This window comes from Fragaria vesca, linkage group LG1, assembly GCF_000184155.1.
Source record: "Fragaria vesca subsp. vesca linkage group LG1, FraVesHawaii_1.0, whole genome shotgun sequence".
Classification (NCBI taxonomy): Eukaryota; Viridiplantae; Streptophyta; class Magnoliopsida; order Rosales; family Rosaceae; genus Fragaria; species Fragaria vesca.
In genome coordinates, this window is record NC_020491.1 from 9,963,195 (window position 1) to 9,987,229 (window position 24,035).

Genomic DNA, 24,035 nt, shown 5'->3' on the forward strand with positions numbered 1-24,035 from the left:
AAAATTGTTTCGTCGGCCTGTTTTTTTTTTTTTCGTCGGCTAAAGTCTTTCTTCTGGTAGTGCTAATTTTGAAAACATAAAGTAGCAAATTGGCATAAATAGTTAGGGTATCAAATTGGCTAATTAGGAAAAACTACGGTAGCAAATTGGCTAAAATGAAACCTAGGGTAGCAAATTGACACTAAGTTAAAAGCTGGGGTAGCAATTTGGCTAAAAAGCCTTGCATTAACTAGCTATCTAGGCTCACTTGACAAGTAGCAAAATCAAAGCCCGTTGTCATTCGTAAGGATCCATCCCATAGCCCAATAACCATTGCATTTGCCTGTCTTTACTAACACATAAAAGAATCAGATTGATTCCTGGTAAAAGTATTCATGTGTTTACCAATTAATCGAAATTGGACTATGTCTCACCTTATTACTAGGAATTGATTCTTGAATAATGAGGAGTTTGATTCTGAAGGGGGAGATGCGCATGAGTTTAGGAATCGAATCAACGATCTATAATCGATCAATACTAATTCATTTTTCTCTTATTCTACTCGTCTTTGATTCATGATTATTTTCTAGGACATATACGTAAATGTGTCATAAGTTTGTAATGGTGATTCGAAAAAGTTCGTGTATATACCTACTAGAAAAAATCTAGCTGCCAACATAGGCCAACGACGCCATACGCGACAACTTACGTGGCTGACATTAACCAGTCGTTGAGATAACTACAACAAATTGTGATACTTGTAAAACACCGAAACTAAATAGTTCCAAAATAAAAATTTGTTTTAGTGACTACGTAGTTTAAATTCTAAATCAGATTGTATTGTGAGTCTATGAGGAGTTTATGCTTAAATATACTTGCACTTTACAAAACATGTATTTGATCACGGAGTTCTTCTCTCCACCTACTCTTGCCTCACGGCTCTAAAACACCATATCTCTGCGAAACCACTTCCATATTTCCAAAGCTTGGGATTAATTAAACCATGATTTCAAGTTTTCTCAAGGAAGATCTCGACAAACAACAAATCTGAGATGTTTAAGTGATACAGCCTTCCGGTGGAGGATTGCTAAGACAAATTTTTCGGGTTGAGCCCATGGGTACTACCAAAACGGGACCTTCAGCCGTGGGTACTACCAAAACGGGACATTGCACCGTGGGTACTACCAAAACGTCTTGTTTGTTTATAGATGACAGCAAACAGGTTCATCGTGTGTACTCTGGATCTGTGTTAGCAGAGTATTTCTTAAATTTTGAAAACAATTCAAGAATGACATGGAATTTGTTTCAAACTTTGTAACTAAACTTTATTTCGCAGCTATGCCCGATTGATATGAGTATCTCAATGAAATTATCATTTATTCAAAAAAAAAAAAACCCATGTATTTGATCACTAGGATGCTAAATTTAATCATTTATGATTTCATAATGGGTGTTGCTATTAACCAATAAACCAATCATCAAGTGACAAGTTTGTAAATAAAATAAAAATGTGTGGATAGGAAAATAGATAAGGTGTGTTAATATCCTTCATAATATGATGAATTGAAATTTTTTTAGTCCATGTGGTTTAAAGTTAACATATGTTTAGTACTTGTGATTTCATTTTAATCTGATGATCCTTAAAGTTACAATTTTCCTTCCAAATTGTCATTTCGTCAATTTTCTCCGTTAAAATACTGACATGGCAGCTAAAGACATTGCAATTTTTAATGGCCACGTCAGCAATTTAATGAAGAAAATTGACGGAATGACCATTTGGATAGAAAATCGTGACTTTAAAGACTATTCAGATTAAAATGAAACCCGAATGACTAAATAGATGTCGACTTCAAACCATAAGGACTATGCAATATTTAACCCTAATATGATAATGCACTCAATTACATTGTTGCAAACCTAACATTACTTTAGTTTTATTCAAACCACAAAGACTATACAATATTTAACCCTAATATGATAATGCACTCAATTACATTGTTGCAAACCTAACATTACTTTAGTTTTATTTCTATCACGATGCATTATTCTTAATTAATTAGAAGACCTTTTTTCTTGCATCATCAATGTGGATACATAATGGTTCTTAGGTAAAGATAATCGAGGAGGAATTTGGATATGATGATGCCTTTAACTACCACACAGAGAAAGATTTCGATGCTGCTTTAACCAAGTAATTACTAATTATCAACTCTTTTAGATACAATTTTATGTATATAATGGCATAAAATGCATGTATATATGAATTAACGATGTGGATGTTGAATTTATTGACAGGTATTTCCCAAATGGAATTGATATATATTTTGACAATGTTGGGGCGGTAGAATGCTCGAGGCTGCTCTCAACCATGTCAACAAGCACGCAAAGGTCTCCCTTTGTGGCATGATATCTGGATACAATAAGGTGATGAATTAATACCATTTTGTATTCATCTCATTATTATTACACACATACTGTCAAAATTAGGTTATGTATGTCTAAGCATATGATGTATTCAATTGCACATGGAAATATAATAAACGACATGTTACTGAAAATTGAAATAAGGGGCGTGCGTCATATATGCATGTCAATTATAATTGGCTGTTTCCTCAAGTAGTAGTGTGCCAAATTTATAAGCTTTTGTCGATTTTTGGTGCAGGTTTGGACTGAGAGGGAGGGAGTGAGGAATCTGCTGAATCTGATCGGCAAACAAGTGACGATGCAAGGGTACATGGTGGATTCATACTTTGATCGTTTTGGAGATTTTGCAAAGGAGATGGAGAGTCATCTTAAGGAAGGCAAGATTGGTTCTAAGATCAAATCGTCCAGGGACTCGATAATTTCTTGGAGAGCTTAGGGTCACTGTTTACCAGCTCAAATATTGGGAAATTAGTAATCCAACTCAAGTAATTAGAGTTTAGGTATATCACTACTGCCATGGGATTTACATATATGCATTCTATTGATATGCTACACAGAAAATTTCTGTAATAAATAAAAATACGGCATGTCGAACTAATTTTTTTTATTTTTTGCTTGAGAGAAGTAAATATTAATTCTGATATACATGCTAATCATGTATCTCGAATCTAATATATATGCGTGTGAGTTTCGATCAACTATACAATATTTATAAATTTTCTACTTGAACTAAAGTCAGTACAGACTACAGAGCTTGATCAACTGTGAGTTCAAAGGAAGTTAAGTAAGGGTAAGAAAACGATGGATGAAATGAAAAAGTAGAGAAGTATCAAATTGAAGTCACACAGGTTTTGCAAGGCGAGAGGATTCAATGGCTAGAAACGAGATAGTGTGGAAAATATTATGTGCCTCACCTTTTGCATGAGTTAGCGCTATACAGCTCTAGATTGCTGGCTACATGGAGCAAGTAATTGTGACAATTAAAATCTCCCCCCCCCCCACCCCCCCCCCCAACTGTGTTGCTCATGCAATCTCTATGTCCCCCGACAAAACGTACCACATGGTATTAGAATGTGCCAATTTGTGCTATACATGCAAGCAATAAGTATTTATTCACGCAGTGCTTCCAATTCCGTCCCCTAATGCCACTATCGCGCAACCATAATTATTCCGGCAAACTACTGATCGCAATCTCTTGTCATGAAAACTTAAACTCGAGAGAATTTGATGAGTAAGTTGTTGGGTTAATATGAACGTCGACCAACTGTATTTGGTCAATAACTCAATTTGTTCATATAAGAGTTTATAGTTCCGACTTATAAGAATATCTATTTTCTTCATCATCTTTCAAATTGCGTTAGAATTAGGCTAAATCATAATTTAGATCGTCTTAGCTTCGATCTATAAAACAAACTAAGATTAATGCTAACTGAGATGGAAATGTAACGCTTCAAACCCAGGTTATTAAACCCGAGTGATGATCGATGACTCTGATGAGCTAGAGCTGGATTTGTATACTTGAATTCTCACGAGTTCCAACTTTCGTCCTCGTCTATTTTCAAATAATCAGTTACGTATTGTAAGTCAACCGTATGCTAACGATCAATGGTGAAGTAGAAGTAGTGTCCGTTTTTTCCCCAGTACATGATTTCAACCAAAACCATTGTTCTAGCTATGAAAAATTATTAGCTGATTGCCCATAAATACCACTGACAGTTTCAAATCCTTTCTGGCTTGCCTGAGTTGCTTTGCCTGATCAGGTATCATAGGAAAAACTCCGGTTTCAATTAGAATAATCTTACCAATCACAAGTCTTTCTTCAAACATCAACTTTAATTACAAGAAATCAAGCCATGTCAAATGAAATTGCATGCTTTTGGTAAATGTCAAAAAAATTGAAAATGTCGGGTGAACTTTTCTATGTTGAAGAACTAAATAATTGGTTTCTTATTTGGTTTCCGCTTGTAAATACGAACCTTTTAGCCTGCATGCTGGGCTATTGAAAATAACTACATTTTTAGTAAAAATTAACATGAACTATTTCAAGTGGCCTAGTGGTTCTTACCAAGTTGGATGCTCCTTAACATATGTTCCAACCACGAAGCTATCAAATTGGCCATGCATAGTGTTACAATACATAATTGGAGCATTTCACATGCGTCAAGGGATTAAATTATGGGTCTAATTTAAAAGCTTTTGGAGTACCTTTTATGACAAGTACTTTCAAAGAAAAAAAAAGTTAAAATTAATTTTCACTAGAGTAGCTAGGTTAACTTTCATCTCTAGCCGAACAAGAGAATGATCGTTTTGCTATATTTATGAAGCGTATATCAGGTTATATATTTTCTCTGTAATTGTTTGTTTTGTTTGAAGTATCTCTATTTGGTTTGGTGCGAAGATTACTGTGTCTTTTCTTTTTTCTTTTTCCGGAACCTCAGTACTAGAAGAAATCTGAAGAAGCAAATATCATAAGAGATGGATCGTGAAAAATGTTGGCGTGCATGCAGGCCGGGTCGTCACTCATAAGTTAATTAAATCTGCAGCTCCTATGTTTATGATACAGCATCAGTGAGGAAAATAGGCGAGGATTGGGGAAAGTGAGTATGCGTGATCGAAGCTAGCCCTTTCCGTTTTTTTTTTTTTTTTTTTAATTTGTAATATTTCTTGTTTTCCTTTTTCCTTGAAAGCAATCCAACTCGATCAACGATGATCCACCTTTCCTCACCAAAGCTGCAAAAGCATCTCTATATTTAGCATATTTGCAGTGCTAATTTTGGGCGAACTTTCGTGATAAAGCTGCCAACTTGTAAATTGAAGTTTCTTATTTTTTCTTGAGGACCTTTAATTTTGGCATATGATCGATGGCTACACGACAGCGATGACAAACTTAGATATCAGAGAGGATAGTAATCGTCGCAAAATAATCACAGTCGTCACCAAAACGTGTATGTCACTGTCAAGAGGCAATAAGAGGTGAACTTTTCCAATTGAAGTATGCCCTAGCCTAGCCTTTAGGGTTACGATTTGAGCAAAGTCCAGGGTCACTTTGATGGGCGCTTAACTGTGAAGGACTTAAAAGTTTAGTGATGATCGAACCCTAGCCTCATCTTTAACAGTGTGAACAGCGTGGGGGGAAGGAAAGCCACCTTACGAAGACAATTGGTGAAGGAGATAAGAGAATGACGGATAAGTTATAGGTTGGATAGTTTAAGGTATCCAAAAAAGTGCATTTCTACAATTTTTAGCTTCTCTGAAGCATCAGAAAGTTAAACACCAACCAACTAATATAGCTTGAAGAAAAAATTAAATAAAATTGTTAGCAAATAGCAAACATATAAATAAATTGAAAGAAACCATGTATATATGGTTTTAACTCAAAAGATTGGAGCTGGTTCCATTGCCGAAATTAGAGTACATTCTACATTGATTGATATATACAAAACACACATGCATGACATTAAACATTACCAGATTAATTCAGTTTAACTTGAACACTGAATTCTAGATGAGAGAGAACTCTAAGCTTCCTTGTCTCTTTTTGCTAGAAAAGCTAGCCCTAAGGAAACCTAATTTAACTAAATAAAACATAAACCCATATGATCATCGATCCTCATTAGCTAGGAATGGTACTCTAGCATTTTGGCCATGTATGCACACGCACACTAAGTTCTAGTCTTGATCATTACTCATATGGTACACTCACTGTCTCTAGTCTTTCAAGGGAAATGGATCACGCAGATCAACGTTGGATCTCATGACTATGGAGAGCTTCAAATCTTAGCAGATGTCAGGCATGTTGTTCCAGAAGCATGGAGGAAGGCTGCGCTTAATTTCAACATCAGGTTTGGCTGCACTCATGTTCACCGTGGATGCATATGTTGATGTGTTTTGCTGAACATCTAGACTCACATTAATGTCACTTGCACCAATCATGCCTGGTGATGCCTGATCAGAAATGCTTCCCACGTACCACGACTCGGAGACTGGCGCTGAATTTTGGAAGTTGAGCAGGCTTAACAAGTCATCGTCCATGTCCTCTAGTGGATCTTCACTTGGTTTCATCCCTGTGACAACAAAATCAAAGGGAAACAACTTCAGTTAGTAGCTAGTAAACTAATCAGTTTGATGTTAGCTCATCAAGTTTGATCTTTATTGAACCTTAAATAGTGTTTTAGAAGCATTACCAACTGATGGAGATGAGCTACCATCCCTTAGGTTTTCAGCACTATTCTCACCACTGCTCTTCCAAGTTGATTCCTCTTGCACATTGTCTTCTTCCTCTTCCTCACCAGCAGACTCGACGTCCTCCTCCACAATATATTTGTCTTTGCCTGACTCGCCGGACGAGCTGTCTCCACTCCTTGATCTCTTGTTCCGAGACAGTGTACCAGCTTGCACCAACACATCGTCTAACAGACCACTACCTCTCTTTCCTAGAGAGGTTACAGTTTCAATCTCATAGCCATTGGTGTTGCCGGAAGCAGCCTCCATCACACCCTCTCCGCCATTAAAGTTAGCAGAAGAAGAAGCAGGTTTCGTGGGGGTGTATGGCGAATATGGTGGTGTCGTTTGGTTAGAAGGGAGCTCCGAGTTCATTGGTTCATAAGTTGGAGTTCCCATGATCATCGAGCTATGGGTAAGAGTACTGTAATTACCAAATCCCCCAAGGCCTGAGTTGTAGTACTGAGATGGAGTGGACAATACGGTTTGGTTTGGAAAAGTGGTCTGGTTGAACAGAGCTGAAGATGAGGACCCAAATGGCGAAACCGGTGAAACCGGAGATAGTGGGATAGCAAAGCCACCGTTAGCGTTGAACTGGGCCGTCATGGCGGGGTTGGAGTAATTAAGAGAAGGAGAGTTGTGGTGGTTCTGCAGCGGGGCATCAAAACTGGTATGGTCATATAGAGAGAGCGAGGGAGTAGAGCTGTAATTTGCTTTTCGAGGATGAGAGGAACAAAGGAGTGATGAAAATGAAGAGGACAAGTTTGAGTTATGCCTCTGCTGCTGATGATGATGAGCTTGTTGGTGGTGAAATGGAGCAGTGGCGCCTTCATGTTGAAGCTCGTGTGGGTAAATTGGTAATCCGGCTCTCTGGCGTCTCTTCATTCTTGTGTTCCAGTAGTTCTTTATCTCATTGTCAGTCCTTCCCGGTAACTGATGATACAAATCGAAAGTAACAGACACATGAATCTAATTAATTAATCAATCAGACAACACAGATTTAATTAAAACAAGGTCAAACTATTTAGAATAAACAGACACATAGGAGTGCGTAATTCTGAGAGAATCACAAAAAAAAAGGGTCCAAAAGAATGGAAATTGAAGAAAACGAACGAGGGCTAGATCATCAGAAAAATGGATTCCGTAGAATCAAGGATCCTAGAATCAAATATGAAAAAGAAAAAAGTGTGTAAAAATCAAGACAGATGATAGTCTAAGAAGACCAAGAAATTAAGAAGAAAAGAGAGAAAGCGAAAGGTATCAGGAAATGAAAGATGCTCGGGTCACAATCCGAATCAAGATGAAATAGAAAGATCGAGAAGAATTCACATCAATATATAGACATCAAGAAAAAGAAGAACTAGCTTAATTATAAGAAGACCTATATACTCCACGCAAAGAAATGAAAAATCTAACAAGGGCTAGACTTGACCGAGATCAATAAGCAAGTCATATGTATATACCTGAGAGGCCATGCGAGCCCATTTGTTGCCGTATTTGGCATGAAGTTCGATGATGATTCGCTCCTCCTCGGCAGTGAGAGAGCCTTTCTTGAGATTTGGCCTCAAATGGTTAGCCCACCTGAGTCTGCAGCTCTTGCCGCACCTCGCAAGCCCTGAGTTCTTCTGCACGGCGTTCCAGTTCCCCTCACCGTGTTTCTTCACGTACTCCATCAGAATCGAATCCTCGGCCGCTGTCCATGGCCCCTTCTTCAGCCCCCGGAGAGGTTGATGAAGCTGGTGGTGGCCCCCACATCCTAACTGGCTTGCCGCAGCAACCATCTCGCTCAAGTCCATTGATCCATCTCCGCTGTGGCTCATGATCATTCTCGCCTCAACAAGCTAACCGGCTATAGATAGGTGGATGGACAGGTATATAGGAAGATCGATGTATAACTATAGATAGCTAAAACCACCCTCCACAACCTATTTTTTGGTTTTCTGGAGTGGTTTGAGGGTTTGGTTTTTGGGTTCTGCCTTGCAAATGGTTTTATAACTTTAAGTGGTTTCTTCGTCGGTGGGTTTAGGTTTGTATCTACTCTCAGAAATGAGATCAGAGAGAAAAGGAGAGAGAGAGGGAGAGAGGGGAGAGCTGGTTTATAGAAGAGTTCTCTCTCCTCTCCCAGGGTATAATGAGGGAGAAATGTACAGGAAAGAGAAGAGAGGAAAATGGGAGAGATACAGAAAGACCACGCTAGCTCCTTGTCTCTATTCGCTATCCCTTCTCTCTAATTAAATTTTTTGGCCATCTTTCATCCTTGTTTTTGGTGTACAGAGAGAGAGGGTTTCAGACTTTCAGATTTAGAGAGAAAAAAAAAAAAAAAAAAAAAAAAAAAAGAAACAAAGCTTTGTGTTTTTTCTTTTGGGTCCAAAGTTGGGGCTTCGGTGGAGGTGAGTGTGCTCGAAGGGATTTTATTTAGAGGGGAGAGCACCCATTTCGGTCCGAGTTGCATGCTAAGTGGTACGTCCGGGAACGCGTTATCTATCTCCACCCTTCATTGCTAATATATACACCCATACTTCCCCTCTTCTCTTTCACTTCTAGAACACCACTTTAGGCATTTCACCATTTCTTTTCAAAGTTTGTGGTAAATTTAGTAATCTTCTATATGTTCTCTTTGTAGGTCAAATTACATTTTAAGAAAACTTTGACAACCTACATATTGAGATGGATTTTCATTGTATTACACATTAAATTTTATTTGGACCATACTGTTGACCAAATATGTTATAATCAGAAACAATTTATATATGATTCACGCACGTAGAATGTATCTCAAATTACCAGTAATAAGATTATTTTAAACTTTCATTAGAGTCGAATGTCATGTCTACTGAAAATTTAGCGTATTCTTGGCGTTCTTATCCAATCACTGTCGATTGGATTAATTAGGGTTACGTCACTTTGTGGACCCGTCAAATTATTAATGTTTGTCTCGACATTATTACCGAGCGAATAGATAGAGTTTCTTTCTACCATATGTAGAGATTCGTCTCGTTTCCCAAAATTTCTTTTCCTTAAATTTCTCGTTATCTTTTAGAGTTCTAGATTTTTCTTTAGCCTGTCTCGTTACGCATCGCCCGCCAATTGTAGTAACTTATCAATAATTGTAAATGTCGTTTTCCGCTTTATTATGACATTTTGTCGTTTGTAGCTGCTTTTTCATTATTATCAATAATGCTTTTAAGCTGTGTTGATGCTCAGTCACGTTGTTCATGCATTCATGCCTGATGATAATTGTCGATTGTTGGCTGATGTGTGTGACCATTGCAAACTTCACACACATTATATAGTTCATGTAACCACACATGTATAGGATTTTTTTTTTATCAAACTTTTGTTTTTTAGAATCGAGATGTCAACTCATATGTTGCTCAACAAACAATATAAAGAGTAACCACCCATAAGGGTCGACAATAAGAATCACTCCTTATGAGGCTATGACTACTAAATACACATCTGCAACTAGGTCCCTAACAATCAAAAGTACATTTACCTTCTTAGATAGTTTATAGCTCAATAGTACAGTAGACTCGCCTCTTAGAATAGAGAAGTAAAAAGGTAACAACCAAGGGGAAACGAGACTAATTGCCCCTCAATCTAAGATGAGATCACACTTCGGGCAATAAAGACCCAACATAGCCAAACCCATTCTAGCATGAAAGCCCAGAACAAATAAAAGTCCAGTCCAATGAATTAGGGCCCAGACCATCAAAATCCACATCCTGTGAATCCTAACACGCCCAGAGTAAGGCCCAACAACCTAGCAAGAAGAGTAATCAGCTGAGATGCTGCCACCAACAACCTAGCATTGTATAGTGTTTACCGACCAACCAACGACCACATCGACACTGCCAAATCATCGACGACCGTCGATGTCCGACCCGAGCGTGGTCATTACTATATGGCTAATGGTTCGTGTTTGTAAAAGAAAACGTTCTATTTGTATAGTTGGTGACAAACTTTAAATTTTTCGTCTAATATAATTTAATAATATATTACAATAAAAATTAAATTTGAAAATAATTTAAAATTTGAGAATTAAAGGAGACGAGATGAGTTTGACCCCTATTTATATAATTGGTGTGAATTAAATCTTAAATAAGAATTATATAAAAATATATATAAAAGGAGACCACGTGAGGTTCGTCCCCTATTTGCTAGATTGGTGAAATCAAATTTGTTACAAATATTTTTTTTTTATGGAATGGACGTCAAGCCTTTAATAAACCGAAAAGAAATGGCAATTACAACATGACATGGCTGCAAGGGCACGAGAATGAATGTCATGCAAGGGTGCTCTAAAGCATCCTACCGAAACTACCATGAGTCTACTCAAATGGAAACTAGAACTGAAAGCTAGAATATGACACGAAGAATTAGGAGAACCCCAATTCTAACATTTTATTCCACGAGCCCGGAACCATCTTACACAGAGGAGGTTACCCCGAGATCTAGCTCTACGATCCACCGACCCAAAATGAGAAAGGGCCCTAGTAATCTGATCCGAGAGAAGACCATGAGGCCCAAGTCCACGTCCCATAGCCAACTGCGTGGACACCCAGAACAAACAGTTCCCTACCCACCAGGTCGCCGCCAACACTAAGACTTGTCACCTGAGCTCCGGTAACAAATCGGAAAGGAACCTGCACCTTCGCTTCCCCCTTGATAGGCCCCAAGAACCCGACGTCTGCCATCGGATACCAGACTTGCACCGAGCTTGCAACCCTTAGAAAAGCTAAGCCCGCCAATAACCTAGCATTCTGCAGATCCGATCCGGGATTCCTCAATCCTAGCTGTTTCAACCATGGATCATTAGCTCTAAAAGCCCATAACATCCGCCAAGGCTTCCTAATTCGATTGACACCGATCATGTCGACCTTTGCCAAAGCAGTAACACCTTCACAACAACCATACATCTCACCGATCTTGTATCCACCATTGCGAACCCAGAGGCCAAGGAGAACAAAGAGCCAAAGCCATAGCCCAATGCGTGTTAGAGTACGGCCTTAACCGTCTCTCAAAAAAGAATCGTCACCGATTCGACTGGAAATCAAAACCGGACCTAGGTCAAACCCTAGGCGGGGGCAAGAAAATAGAGAGAGAGAGAGAGAGAGGAGACCGCTTTCATCTTTTTTGTAGTGTGAGATAAATTTGTTACAAATGTTATTTGAATAAATGGAGTCAAAGTGAGTTTTGTCCCCTATTTGTCTGATTGTTGTGATTAATTTGAGAAAAAAAATTAAATTTAAATAAAAGGAGACAAAGTGAGTTTTGTTCCCTATTATTTTGATTGGCGTCATTAAATATGAGTTTCCAAATCTAAATTTCAAAAATAAAAGGAGACTTATATGTTGGTCGTTGCCTAAAACAATTTGGGACAAACTCTAGGAGACGATTTTAGCCACAAGCCAAACTAGCAATTGATCTACTGAATTGGGAAAAAGTTGGTAGGGTTTTGAAATTTGGGGAAAATTCAAAGCAGAATCTACTAAAACGAAAATGCAAAAGCAAAGAGAGATTCACAGAAGCCATAAGGTCACAAATTGTGGTCATGGGCTCTATCTGATACGTACTGTGATAAAAATCAAAGTTTATTGAAGCTAAGAGCATGTCCACCCGTTGCCAAAAAAATTAACCCATGTCACTTCCACGTAAGCAAAGTAACCCAGCTACAAAAAACCAGTTTCCACCCGTAAAAATGGGCCTCCCCTCAAATCAACCTAGGTCACTTTGGATTAAATCCTATGTCAGTGTATTGACCCAGCAAAGTAACCCAAGTTGATTCACTCACACAGTTGCCAAGTCAGCCAAACATGTGCACATGGCTTGCGTCAGCCATTATCTCCAAGTTGTCTGACGCGCCTTACGCAGCAATTGAAGACACCGCCCAATAAGCGCGAGAGTGGCGTTCACTTTCTTGTGGAGCCCACCATTATCTCTCAGCTGCATGACTGACTTACCTCTACAAATCTTGACCGTTGCTCATCTTTGAAAATGCAATCTAACGGCTCCAAAACAATGAGCCGTTGGGTTTGATTTTTTTTTATAACCAATCAGATAATTGCAATGTTTTTGTAATTGCTTTTATAAATAATTTGAAGGGTCTTTTTCAAAAAGGGAAGAGAATAATAAAAATGGTAACTAAAAAAATATTTAAAAATATAGGAAATTTTAATATTTACATTTTCACATTCCTAAAAACCATTATTCATAATTAAAAACGTTTTTAAAAATTCAATAAACAATCATTGTCACGTGGCAGCAATCTCATATTTCTGACGGGTGAAAACTGATGCCTAGTCACAGTAACCCAGAATGATCCAGGTCACTGTATTCATTCTAACCCAACGGGTGAACATGCTCTAAAGTGCATAAAAGGAAAAGAAAATGGGAGAAACCAGAATGACTGCATCGTGTATTAGATAGACGGAGGTGAACAATACATCAAGCCTTTATACAGCAGGCAATAGGTATTACAAGCAAAAGACCTAATTTACCCTCATATGGTCAATAGTTCAGACTTTAGTAACGTTTTCATGCTTGAATTTCTTTCTTTTTTTAAATGAAAATGAGATAAAAATATGTTCGGTGAGACATTACTGAAAACGTTGAAAATGAAAAATGAAAATATTTTCAACTTTTACAAAGAAAAACTGAAAACATCAATTTGACGTTTTTACTTTTTCATTTTCCTAGTTTAGAAAAAATGAAAAATACTTTTCACAATAAATTACCGAATACATTTCCAAAATGAAAAATACCAATCTCATTTTCTCATTTTTATATATTTTTTTAAAAAAATCGTTTTTGACAAAAATCTTACCGGACATTTGATGTTTTCAATTTTTCTTTGTAAAAGTTGAAAATATTTTCATTTTTTCTTTTCCTTGTTTTGAGAAATACCTCATCGAACACATTTTCATCTCATTGTCATATTCAAAAATGAAAATACAAGCATGAAAACATTACCGAACGCCAAGTTTTCACTTCATTTAACTTATGTGAGTGGATAGGTTTAAAGATATTACTACCTCAATAGACACTTGTTGTGGTTATGTTATCATACATTACATATACCCAAAGTTTGTGAATTACGAGAATTGAAATTCGCACTCCCTATTTTACAATCTACAATTTTACAATCTACAAGCATTCTTTCCTCTTGTATTAACTTTAATATTGTCTTTACTAACAAATGTTTTGTCTTTTTATGAAATCTTTTACTAAAAAAGAAAAAATAGAGTATAGAATATAGATTGTAAAATGAGGAATATGAATTTCATTCTGCTTAATTATCTATAATCTTATTATTAAGTACTTTTTTTTTTTAGGAAAACGGAATAAATCCATTGATTGACATCATCACGATCTTACAAGATTACGCTTGAGGGCCATAGACCTCCATAATCATCCACTACGCAAATGACTCGATACTACAACTTATATAAAGAGAAACAACTAATAAAAGCAGTCCAAAAACTGAACAAAAATAAAACTGACTCGACATAAATCAACGACTCGATTGCTAACGATACTACACACTCTTATGGCAGCCAACATAGGTGCTTGGGGTAACACAACCTAAGTTAACTAATAAAACTCCAAAACCATGTAATGTTGAGCATGCTACATCACTCCTTTACTGTTGGTGTGAACTCACCATCCTCTCCAACCCCTCTGCCAACCCTTGCTGATCTGGTCCACGAGCCCAGGCCCACTTTCCTAGCTTGAGACCAGGTCTAAGCCCAAAGAACGAATCCCAAACCCAAGCTGGCGTTGCCCAAAACCGAACATACCTATTTCGTTCGGCCACCTGCAGAGCCGCAATGGAACATGGAGTTCAAACCCGATCGACACCCAACCAGATCTTCCAAGGTTAATTTGTCGTCGACAACCATGGGGACGACCAACCTTCCGAACATGTGCTCAATCAACCCAGTCTGTGACCATTGGGCACAATCACTGGAGCCACCACTACCCTCCGAATACTTGTTGACCTACACACAAGACAATTTTTTATTTTATTTTTTCCTTCAAATCATCTACTATTTTCGTTTGACATTATAAAACTAAGCAACTTTATTTGGGTTCTTGGAATGAACAAGACGGCAACAACAAAAAGTTCCCTTGGAAAAGTTTTGAAGAAACGACTGTGGTTTTATTTAGAAATGGTACTTTGAACATTGTTATAGAGAAGTCAATCAAATACTCTTAAAAGGATAGGAAAAGTAAAGATTGAAAAAAACAAAGATGCCCGTGAATTTTACCTCAAATCCAGGCATATCTCCAAAGTGGGACTCTGATTTTGATTTTGTTAGAAATAAAGACAAATATAGCAGAAAAAGTAAAATAAAATAAAATCATCAAGCATCAAAATGGCCCATTTAATCGAAAAAAATTGGCCCATTGGCAATAGATCTCTGTCAAACAAGCACATCTAACAGCTCTCTCTTTTCCATGGACCCACACACCCACCTAATGCCACAACTCAACAACACTGGTAAACGATCCCTCCTCTACCAGCTTATGATGCAATTATGATGATTCTATGACATCAATGTATAACTAAGGAAACGAAAAACCTCGAAGTCTAGACGATGTGAGCAAGCATATATAATTCCCCGATTCAAAGATGAAAGAGAGGTCGGCGATATTGGAGAATGGAGATAGTGATGTTTGATTCCCTCGTACGAATCCAGAACGGGTCATATATGCAGAGAACCATCGCCATCGAGAGCCCTGGTTTCAACGTACATACACAAAAGAAAGAGACGAGAGCATCTCCAAAATGAGAATGTAAATATTAAGGGATCGATCGAGCATAGTAAGGGAATGTGTAGTCACTACTATAAAATAGAGCAATGGGGCTGAGTTGGTCAGTACGTACATTTTGAGCTTATAGCTAGCTCTACTCGTCAACCCTGTGATAGTGATTAGACACGTACAATTATTCCCAGATCCGCCGTTGGATCAGTAACTTCTTTAGCTCTAGGGTTTGGGATTGCAGATAATTTTAAGGGAAATTGACAGAAATGGTTGAAATATACCCTTAATGTAAACCCCAGCTGAAAACAAACTCTCCGACCCTACTGATGAACTTGCTGTAGTTATGGTTCCCTCTTCACCAGCTGCTCGCTCATCCATTGATCTGCATAGCTAGCATTTGGACCATAAATGATTCCTGCTGTCTGTGTTCGATCTCTTCCAGTCTCTATCATTTATACTGTTCCTTAGATTTTTGTGTGATTTTTCTTCTTCTGTTTCTGAATAAAACGTGTGAATGATCTGGTAATATAGCCAAAATCTGGTACAATAATATTACTGGTTTATAAATATTGCTGTGCAGAAAACAATTTACGCTTTTTAATTAACGACTTAGGCAAACAATGTTCAAGCCTGTATCTTCATCAGTTGACCAGACTGGCTGAAAGCGATTATGCAAATTTTGATGAGCATATAATACGGAACATGTTTTCCATTATTTATCATCAGAAGGTTCCAGCAAGATTTTTTTGTGGGTGTGTAAATATATAGGCCACTTTCATATTTATCGATCTATCTCTTTCTGTTAGCATCATATATGAACGAGCTTTCTTTCATGCTTTCATTTCCATCTTTTTCAATTTAAAACGATTTTGAGGGAAGCTCTTTTCATTTCCTAGACAAAATAATTGAGTATAAATAATGCTAGTGGAGAACTGAAGATAAGGCCAGGCGCCCTAAATTTTCTACCTACTCTCTTGATGACAATCAGCAACATCATGCTTTTCTCACCTTGACATCAAATTGCCAAATAATGCTCTACATCTCTCTACCACCACTCTGATGAGGAGTTATATGACTGAACCCTAGCTATGGAGCCGAAAATGTATGCCGGAGACTCCGAAGGTCTTTCACTGATCTACTCCTTGCAAATCTACTTAACATCATATAATAGAACATTAGAAATCACAGAAGGTAGATGTAGATGCCATGTAAATTAACAGTGAGGAATCAATTGCGCAGCTACTGATCAATATATAAAAATTGATGAGAGGGGATGAGGAAGGGCATACCGTGATGATGTTTCTGGTATAAAATCAAGATGGAGATCGAGAGGTGCAAAAGGAGATATTGACGCGGCTCAATCAAAACACAAGACTAAGCCTACATAGCCGTGTCTTCAAATTGAGACGCGCCAATACCTTCGTTATTGAATAGATTTACACCTTCCTAGCTCCATCTGTGTTGAGAGCCTGCTTCTCGATCCATCTTCTTCCCCAAAATTGCTATCAACCCACACCTGCGGCTCAGAGAGAGACAGACATACATGCTTCATATCCCTAACTTTCTTAGAATCAGAAGGGAGGAAAGTGGGCGACCCAATTTGATAGAGGAATCCTCATACCTATATTACCTGCTGTTTGCTCTCAAAGGATGTCTATGCTCTATATATAGACCCTGAAACCCGTTTCATATGATAAATGGACTTTTCTTCTTGGACCTGCCTTATAGATTAATATTGACTTGGCAAGGTTTTGGCCTTTCCACACATCATTTTGCTGCGTAAAGGGAGGCAAAAGGCCGATTGGTCATGAAAACGAAACCACCAGTTGAAACGGTTTTTGTGTTTATGTACGTATGCCCCCTTAATCTAATAGTTGTTTTCTGGTCATCCTCTCAACCCACCGGGATTCCATTAGATTTCGACCGTTTAACTTTGCCAAAAAAAAGAGTTTGACCGTTTAACTTCGGCGAAGAAGCGGTGAAAGATACTTAATGAGGCGGCCGGAATCCCGGATGTCTTATTGCAATTCACCTCTCACGAGATAAGCCTGGTCACACATTTCTTGCGGGAGGTAATTGCATCGGTTACAAAGTTTGATACGTTTTTCATGATTTTTTTTTTTTTTTTTTGGTGTGGCCAAGCATAACAGGACGTTGTAGGCTTGTTCTCTCTGCTAGGGTTTGCCAATCTGAAAAGCTACCTAGCATAAACCCACTGGGACGATCTTGTTTTTTTTTTTTTTTTTTTTTTTAAAGAGAGAAATGAACAATTTATTAATTAATGGACATGCCCAATTACAAAACCTGAAAAAAGCGAGGTCAAAAATCTGATAACAACAAAGAGCATGGGTCTCCAACTCGATAAACTAGAAAAAGTGAGAGGAGACCAACAACTCATTAATCTATGGGTCGGTTACCCTACAACAGAATACAATAAATTAAAGCAAGACTAACAAATCTACCATGTACATTCTCCACCCATGCTTGCTAACATTGTTGTCGCCATCGCCGCCACAGAGGTAGTGAAGAGTGCTAAACCGGAATGTTGAGGCTCAGAAACCTGATGCCAAACGAATCCCAATACACAAATCATATATGGAAGCCCATAACACATAAAAGAAATTCTCTTGAAAACAGTATCATACAATCCACCCAAGTACCTAGACGACATTCACAAACAAAATCATTGAGAAAAGGAAGAAAGGGGTTGTCGATCACCGACTAGATCGATTAATTGGACATTTGGACCAACTTGTCCTCCCAAGTACCACATCATACATATATGAAGGCTTAAAAGCGAAATCCAAGTATATGAGAATACTGGAGGTCGGTATGAGTAGGTGCCCCAACTAGATTTTATTATGCAAAAGCCAAAAGGTTGTCTTAATTAGATAGACATATATATAAAGCTTCTCTGCACTTAGCTGTAGCCTACCTTGATGATCATCAAACACTTGGGATTATAAATCGATAACACATAGATCGTTGCAGAATACCTAGCTACTAAGAATTTTAAGACAAATGGAAGTATGCATGACATATTATCGGACAGAAGGGTATGAGAGTCTTTGCATAATCAACCTAGGGAAAAATTACTTGTTATTGAAGTAGGGTTTCTAAGATTCACTTTCCTTTTACCATACAGGCCCTTAACAGTTTAGGAATAAGTCCATACTTCGTAGTAAACCCAATCTAGCATTGAAATTCTCTTCTAGCTTGGGGAGAGATTCTTGTGATATTATGTCCAGATCGCATCCTTTGGTAATCAAGTACGTAATCTGCATATAATTCTTGCATAATCTTTGAGGATGTAATTATTCATGACCTCCCTACGTCCCATGGCAATTGGCAACAAGGAATGGCTAGCTTGGTCTGCAAAAAAACTCTAGCTCGTCGAGGCTGATGATGCTTTATGTCATTAGGTGCTAATTTGTTAATCTCAAATTGAAAAGTTTCAAATTTATATATTAAGAGGTATTCAAATTGTTGTATACTCGGTACAATAAATAAAACCTAAAAAAATGGAGGACATAGTAATTAATCATCAACTCGCAGATAAAAAACACTTGGATCGGATCAATCGATGTTCGTCAATCGATTCAGTACAGTAAGCAAAATTAAGGAAGGAATTCATGAACAGTTAACACTGGGGGAAATGGACGCTTATATTGGATCATTCTTCTTTGCTTCCTTCTGTCATTCTGGTTTAATCTAGTTCGGTAGTCTGCACTTTGCAAGCAAGAGCGTCCCTCACGTTAACAATTGTGGGATTGACGACATTAGTACATTGAGATAAGATAGGTCGATTGTGTTCTCCACTGTATGCGAGATCAATGCCTATCAGTTCCACCATCTCACATGGTAAGGTCTGACTACATGCGAGGTTGACGGCAACTTGAGATGCAGATGTGCCTCTGATGTTCCTGAATCTGATGTTACTAATCTTAATGTTCGACTGACCCTGTTGATTGCAAGTATGCCCTGGGCAGTAGTTTTGGTCTATTATGATGGGGTTCTGCACATTGTTCATTGTAATATCCACGAAGTGTATGTGTGAGGCCAAACCGGTAACGGGAGACCCCGGCCATGTCTTGATCCTCACACCATTTGTTGTGTTCGTGAAGGTGCAGTTCCTGACAACGAGGCCATACACCGGTTGTTCATCACTATACTTTCCAAGACTTCCAACGCTTATTCCATGGCCTGGTCCGCAATTAACATTGGTTACTATGAGCTTCTTAGTGCCATCACCGATGGAGATACAATCATCTCCGGTTCCGATGTCTGTATCGGTTACGTTGATTCTCCATGAACGTGCAATGTGGATTCCATCTGTATTCGAGCTCTTCTTTGGTGCTTGGATGGTTAAACGCTGGAATGTAAGATCATGGCACATAAAAACGTTGAAGTGGAAACCTGAGCTGTCAAGGGAAGTTATGTCCTGAATTGCCGAGTTGGTGACGAAGTCGAACCTCACGTTAATGGCACGATAATTATTCCGACCTTGGGAGCCATCAAAAGTTCCTCCTCCTGTTAAGAAGAGCCTGTCAATGTACTGAAAAGCAACCCAGGAATCCGAGTTCACGAGTTGGTGGCCATCTTCGGGAGCTTGCAACGTTCCTTGGATTTGCACCTCAATAGGAGCGTTGCAAGGACCTTTAAAGTTTGCTCCTCTTAACCGGTATGTGCCGCTTGGAACAACGAGTCTGCTCGGCCATGGTGAAGCACAAGCATCTCTCCAAGCGTGTGCTAAGGCATCTGTAATATCACAATTAGGCTTTCCACCATATGTTGCGCTCGTCACGTCAAAGATGGTACGGGGCTGGGCATTAGCTGTAGCTGCTAGCAACAAGAACATGAATATCGCCATGATATTCATCACTTTAAGACCCATCTTGTACGGACACTCCCCTTTGTTGGTTTTGTTATCTGGTGATGATGCCGGACGATCCTTGGACCCCGGGAGTCTTCACAAATAAAGCAAAGACCACCAGAGACCTTTGTTGGTTTTGGACGCAGGGTACTCTATATATAATCTTGTGAAGAAACATAATTGTATACCTTTTCAATAGGATGCCCCGAATTCTAAGGCCCCAAAGATAAAAATTGCCTCTTTTACAACACTGCTTTGATGGTCTAGCTTGTTCCAAATATGTCAAGTATAGAAAATATGCGTCCGAAATTGGAGGAGGAATAACAGCTTTCCTGACCCATTTTAGACTCAACAACTATTTAATTTATTAATAGTAAATTACATATATACAAGTTATTGGCCTTAGTAAATAAATCTTTTTATAATTTATAGAATACAAATTCAAGGTAAAGAAAAAACCCATATCCGTGTGTACGTGTCTTTCCACTACTACACAAAAAGTCTCAATGACGTTAGAAAAACGTCATGCTAGGGCTTTAATGACGTTTATCAAACGTCATCCACTTCGCCGTCTATACCGTAGTCATGTAAGGGAGCATGAAACAACGATGTTTCAAAAACGTTATAACATAACCTTTAACAACGGTGTATGAGTGTCATATGTAAAAAAGCATGACGGCTGCAAAATGTTATGCAAAGCTTTTTAAATGACAGTTTTGTTGTGTCATAAACAGTACACCATATTAGGAGAGCGAGAAGTGACCTCCGAGAAAACGAAGGCAACCAAAAAGGGTGTAGAACACTAACCATGTAACTGGGCCTCTAATTCAAAAATGAAACAGAGCTCAAATCAGCCAAAGCCAACCTCATGAGTCCCAGATTCGAGCCCAACAATAGTTAGGTCTTTGAGAAAGCCCCTCCCTCCTATTAGGCCCACAGGAGTCCAAACCCACCCTACTCTGGGCACACATATCTGACCCAGAACTACTCTGGGCACCCATATCTGACCCAGAACTACTCTGGGCACCCATATCGGTGCTTCATCGACTCCGCCGGAACAAAGCAGCGGCGCCGGCGAAGCATGTTGTCGGAGAAAGGCCTTCGTTCGCCAAAACCGGCAATGTGATTTCCTCCTCCACAAGATCAACCAGATCCTTAGAGACCAATCCATCCACCGCCCACCGAGGAAGATGGCTTGACCTCCTCAAACTCCAGAACAATCCAACGCCTAACCTAAAATCTGAAAGACTCGACAACCAAGGAACATGCACATAATCGATGCCGGTCAAGGAAATCAGACGAAGAGGAATACTAGTACCAGTAATAGTATTGGTATTGGTATATATAAGTATTAGAATACTAGTACATACGAAGGGGAATACATGAAAAACATTACGAGGCATGCATGGTTGGCTCTTGGCTTTATCATTGTGTCCATAACACAATTATTCTCTTCAGCTAAGCAAAGCCAAGTTAGAGAGAAAACAGAAAAGTGCAATCCTCACTATTTGGCCAGGTTCAATGAATCTGAAAAACCATGACCTACTTTTTGGTTGTGCCGATTATTATTTAAGCCTTGTTCATAGTCGGGATGGATGGGACGTCACAGTAAAAGAGCGAAGTGTAATGGTTTATTAGAGAACTGTTCATCATCATGGCCTTGTCTGAACCTTCTCGTTCTTAATCCGATTGAGTACTCCTCTAGCCACCCGGCCTCTTCTATATAACTTCTTCATCTTCTGCATCTTGAATCTCTTTGATTCCTCCAGCTCCATGGTACCTTTCCTCAATTTCGACTCTTTCTGGTTAAGTTTTCGCCTTTTAATGCACATATATTCTGTTGTTTCCTCTCTTGGTTTGTTTTATTGTTTGTTCTGTATGATTCCATGGATATTTAGATTGCTCCAATGGAAGATGAGATTTGCACTAAGCCTAACTATCATTGATTATTGAATATTATAGCATTGTGAGTTTGTTCTTTTTAATGTATGCATTTTGTCGGTGAGTCGTGACTTGTTGGTTAACTAACTTAAATTGAAATTATAAAAGTCATCGGTTCAAATCTCACTTGCGTATATGTGTAAGGGCGAGGTGGGTTATGCAGTTAAGTACTCAGGTGTTATCGTCACTCAAATAGGCGGCTATATAATAATAGTATGTTATAGTAATTTAGTTCTGATAATCCATACTTCTTAGTTCTATATACCTCCAGCCCTCTAAGTTTAATTACCTCATCATATGCATACAATCTGGTTTTGTTCAGTGGAGCTGAGGAATGTCATCACTTGGATCGAGTTATTGTGCAAAATGGTTCTGATGAGGAACTTGATGAACCAAATAGCAAACATGGGTAGCCAAGACACATTGCACCAATTTTGGAACTCATCACTTAAAGCCATGAATCAAACTCAAGATTCAAGTGCTGGAGTTGGATACCATACTGGAAGTGATGGCTTAAGCTTCATAGAGAATCTGCTCATGTTGTTAGACAACTCATCTCCACCAACATGGTTTCTTTTGCTCTGTAAATGGTGCCATCTTTGCCAGGTAAACTAGAACTTTTAGACTTTTAGTACTTCTTGGCCAATAATATAGTGTACTTCTAGATCTCTTTTGACATGAATTATTTATTTCCAGTTTCAATTGTGATATTTTTTTAGGCCAAGTATGAATCACATGTTGAATTGGGTGAAAGAATACCACAGATGGTAGGAACTGGTCAGATCAGGTTGACCAAACTCATATTGATGCCAGACGGTGACTGCACATGGCAAAGCAAGAACTGCAGCTTAGATCGTCTTCCACATAGAACCTCTCTGTGTAATCTCTGGTCTTATGATGGATTTTTATTAGGTGTCATTCATGGTGATGATCATGATCATCAATGTTCTTAGGATCTCTCAGTCCTATATATGACCTTGTAGCTACTGAGAAGAGTTCCCCTTTGCAACTTCAAGTCATTTGTGGTCATTCTTGACCACACTGCTACTGTCTGCCCCTATTGTCCTGATGATCACAGATATCAGAAACAATATGATGGGAAGACTTTCATACATGTCAATTTTATAGCTTTTGTTGTTGTGAGCAAGAATCTCTTTGATATGGTGCTCCAATTTGCTTTGTATTGTGTATTTTTTGCAATTTAGAGAGAGATTTTTCTTTTCAGTTCTGAGTTTCCCTTCACTTCTGTATTAGTGTATTACTGAAGCAGTGAGGCGTGTACTATCAATAATTCTCTCAACCTCAGTTGATCATTCAAAGTATATTTACAGAATGGGGTAACAATTTTCACTATTTTTGAAATTTTAAGCCCAGTAAACTCTCCTTATTTACAAATCCCATTGGAAAATAACTGAAGACTGCTTCTGGCAGGTATGAAACACACAAATCTGGGGTGTCATTTTTTCTGTCAAAAACAAACAACACTTCAGGAAATGGCCCAAACTAGAGTTTGTAGTGGAATTTCTAAGGTGACCCGAACTAGGAGACTATACAGTGCTTAAGCCTGTGTCTTCACTACCAAACAATAGTCACAATTTCAAACCTGAAAACTTGGTGGAAGTAAGTATACTGCAGGAAACTGTGTTTCGGCATGCAAATCATAACTACAAGCATATGGGGAGGTTACAGACCCTCCGAACAGTTTCTTAGAGTGATTATGGCCGCATATTGATTTGTAACGCGATAACAGGTATGTGATGCCCGTAGATGTTCCATGCTACGAATACTAACCTGCTTTATTTAACGAGTATAGCCTTGGCCGGTGCAC

General features: G+C 38.5%; 3 protein-coding genes and 1 pseudogene across 4 annotated transcripts; 2 read left to right on the top strand and 2 right to left on the bottom strand.

Moving 5' to 3' along the window:
- LOC101300574 overlaps positions 1–2,892 on the top strand; it is a 12,164-nt pseudogene extending 9,272 nt beyond the window's left edge.
- Positions 2,893–6,180: 3,288 nt separating this feature from the next.
- Positions 6,181–8,450, bottom strand: LOC101300860. Its single transcript, XM_004289124.1, has 3 exons — positions 8,088–8,450; positions 6,588–7,557; positions 6,181–6,467 (listed from the first exon to the last, which is right to left on the bottom strand). Exons 1-3 carry the CDS (start codon positions 8,448–8,450, stop codon positions 6,181–6,183), a joined length of 1,620 nt encoding a protein of 539 aa, XP_004289172.1.
- A 10,649-nt stretch (positions 8,451–19,099) lies between these two features.
- LOC101301145 (polygalacturonase-like) lies at positions 19,100–20,287 on the bottom strand. The gene has a single exon (XM_004289125.1). It carries the CDS (start codon positions 20,285–20,287, stop codon positions 19,100–19,102), a length of 1,188 nt encoding a protein of 395 aa, XP_004289173.1.
- Positions 20,288–21,863: 1,576 nt separating this feature from the next.
- On the top strand, positions 21,864–23,536 carry LOC101293518. 2 transcript variants are annotated; one of them, XM_004287904.1, is made up of 3 exons: positions 21,864–22,042; positions 22,530–22,813; positions 22,927–23,536. In XM_004287904.1, exons 2-3 carry the CDS (start codon positions 22,574–22,576, stop codon positions 23,158–23,160), a joined length of 474 nt encoding a protein of 157 aa, XP_004287952.1. In that variant the 5' UTR covers positions 21,864–22,042; positions 22,530–22,573; the 3' UTR covers positions 23,161–23,536. The 2 variants fall into 2 exon arrangements, with proteins under 2 accessions (XP_004287952.1, XP_004287951.1); XM_004287903.1 differs by lacking the exon at positions 21,864–22,042 and having other exon boundaries at positions 22,135–22,813.
- The last annotated feature ends 499 nt before the right edge of the window (positions 23,537–24,035 follow it).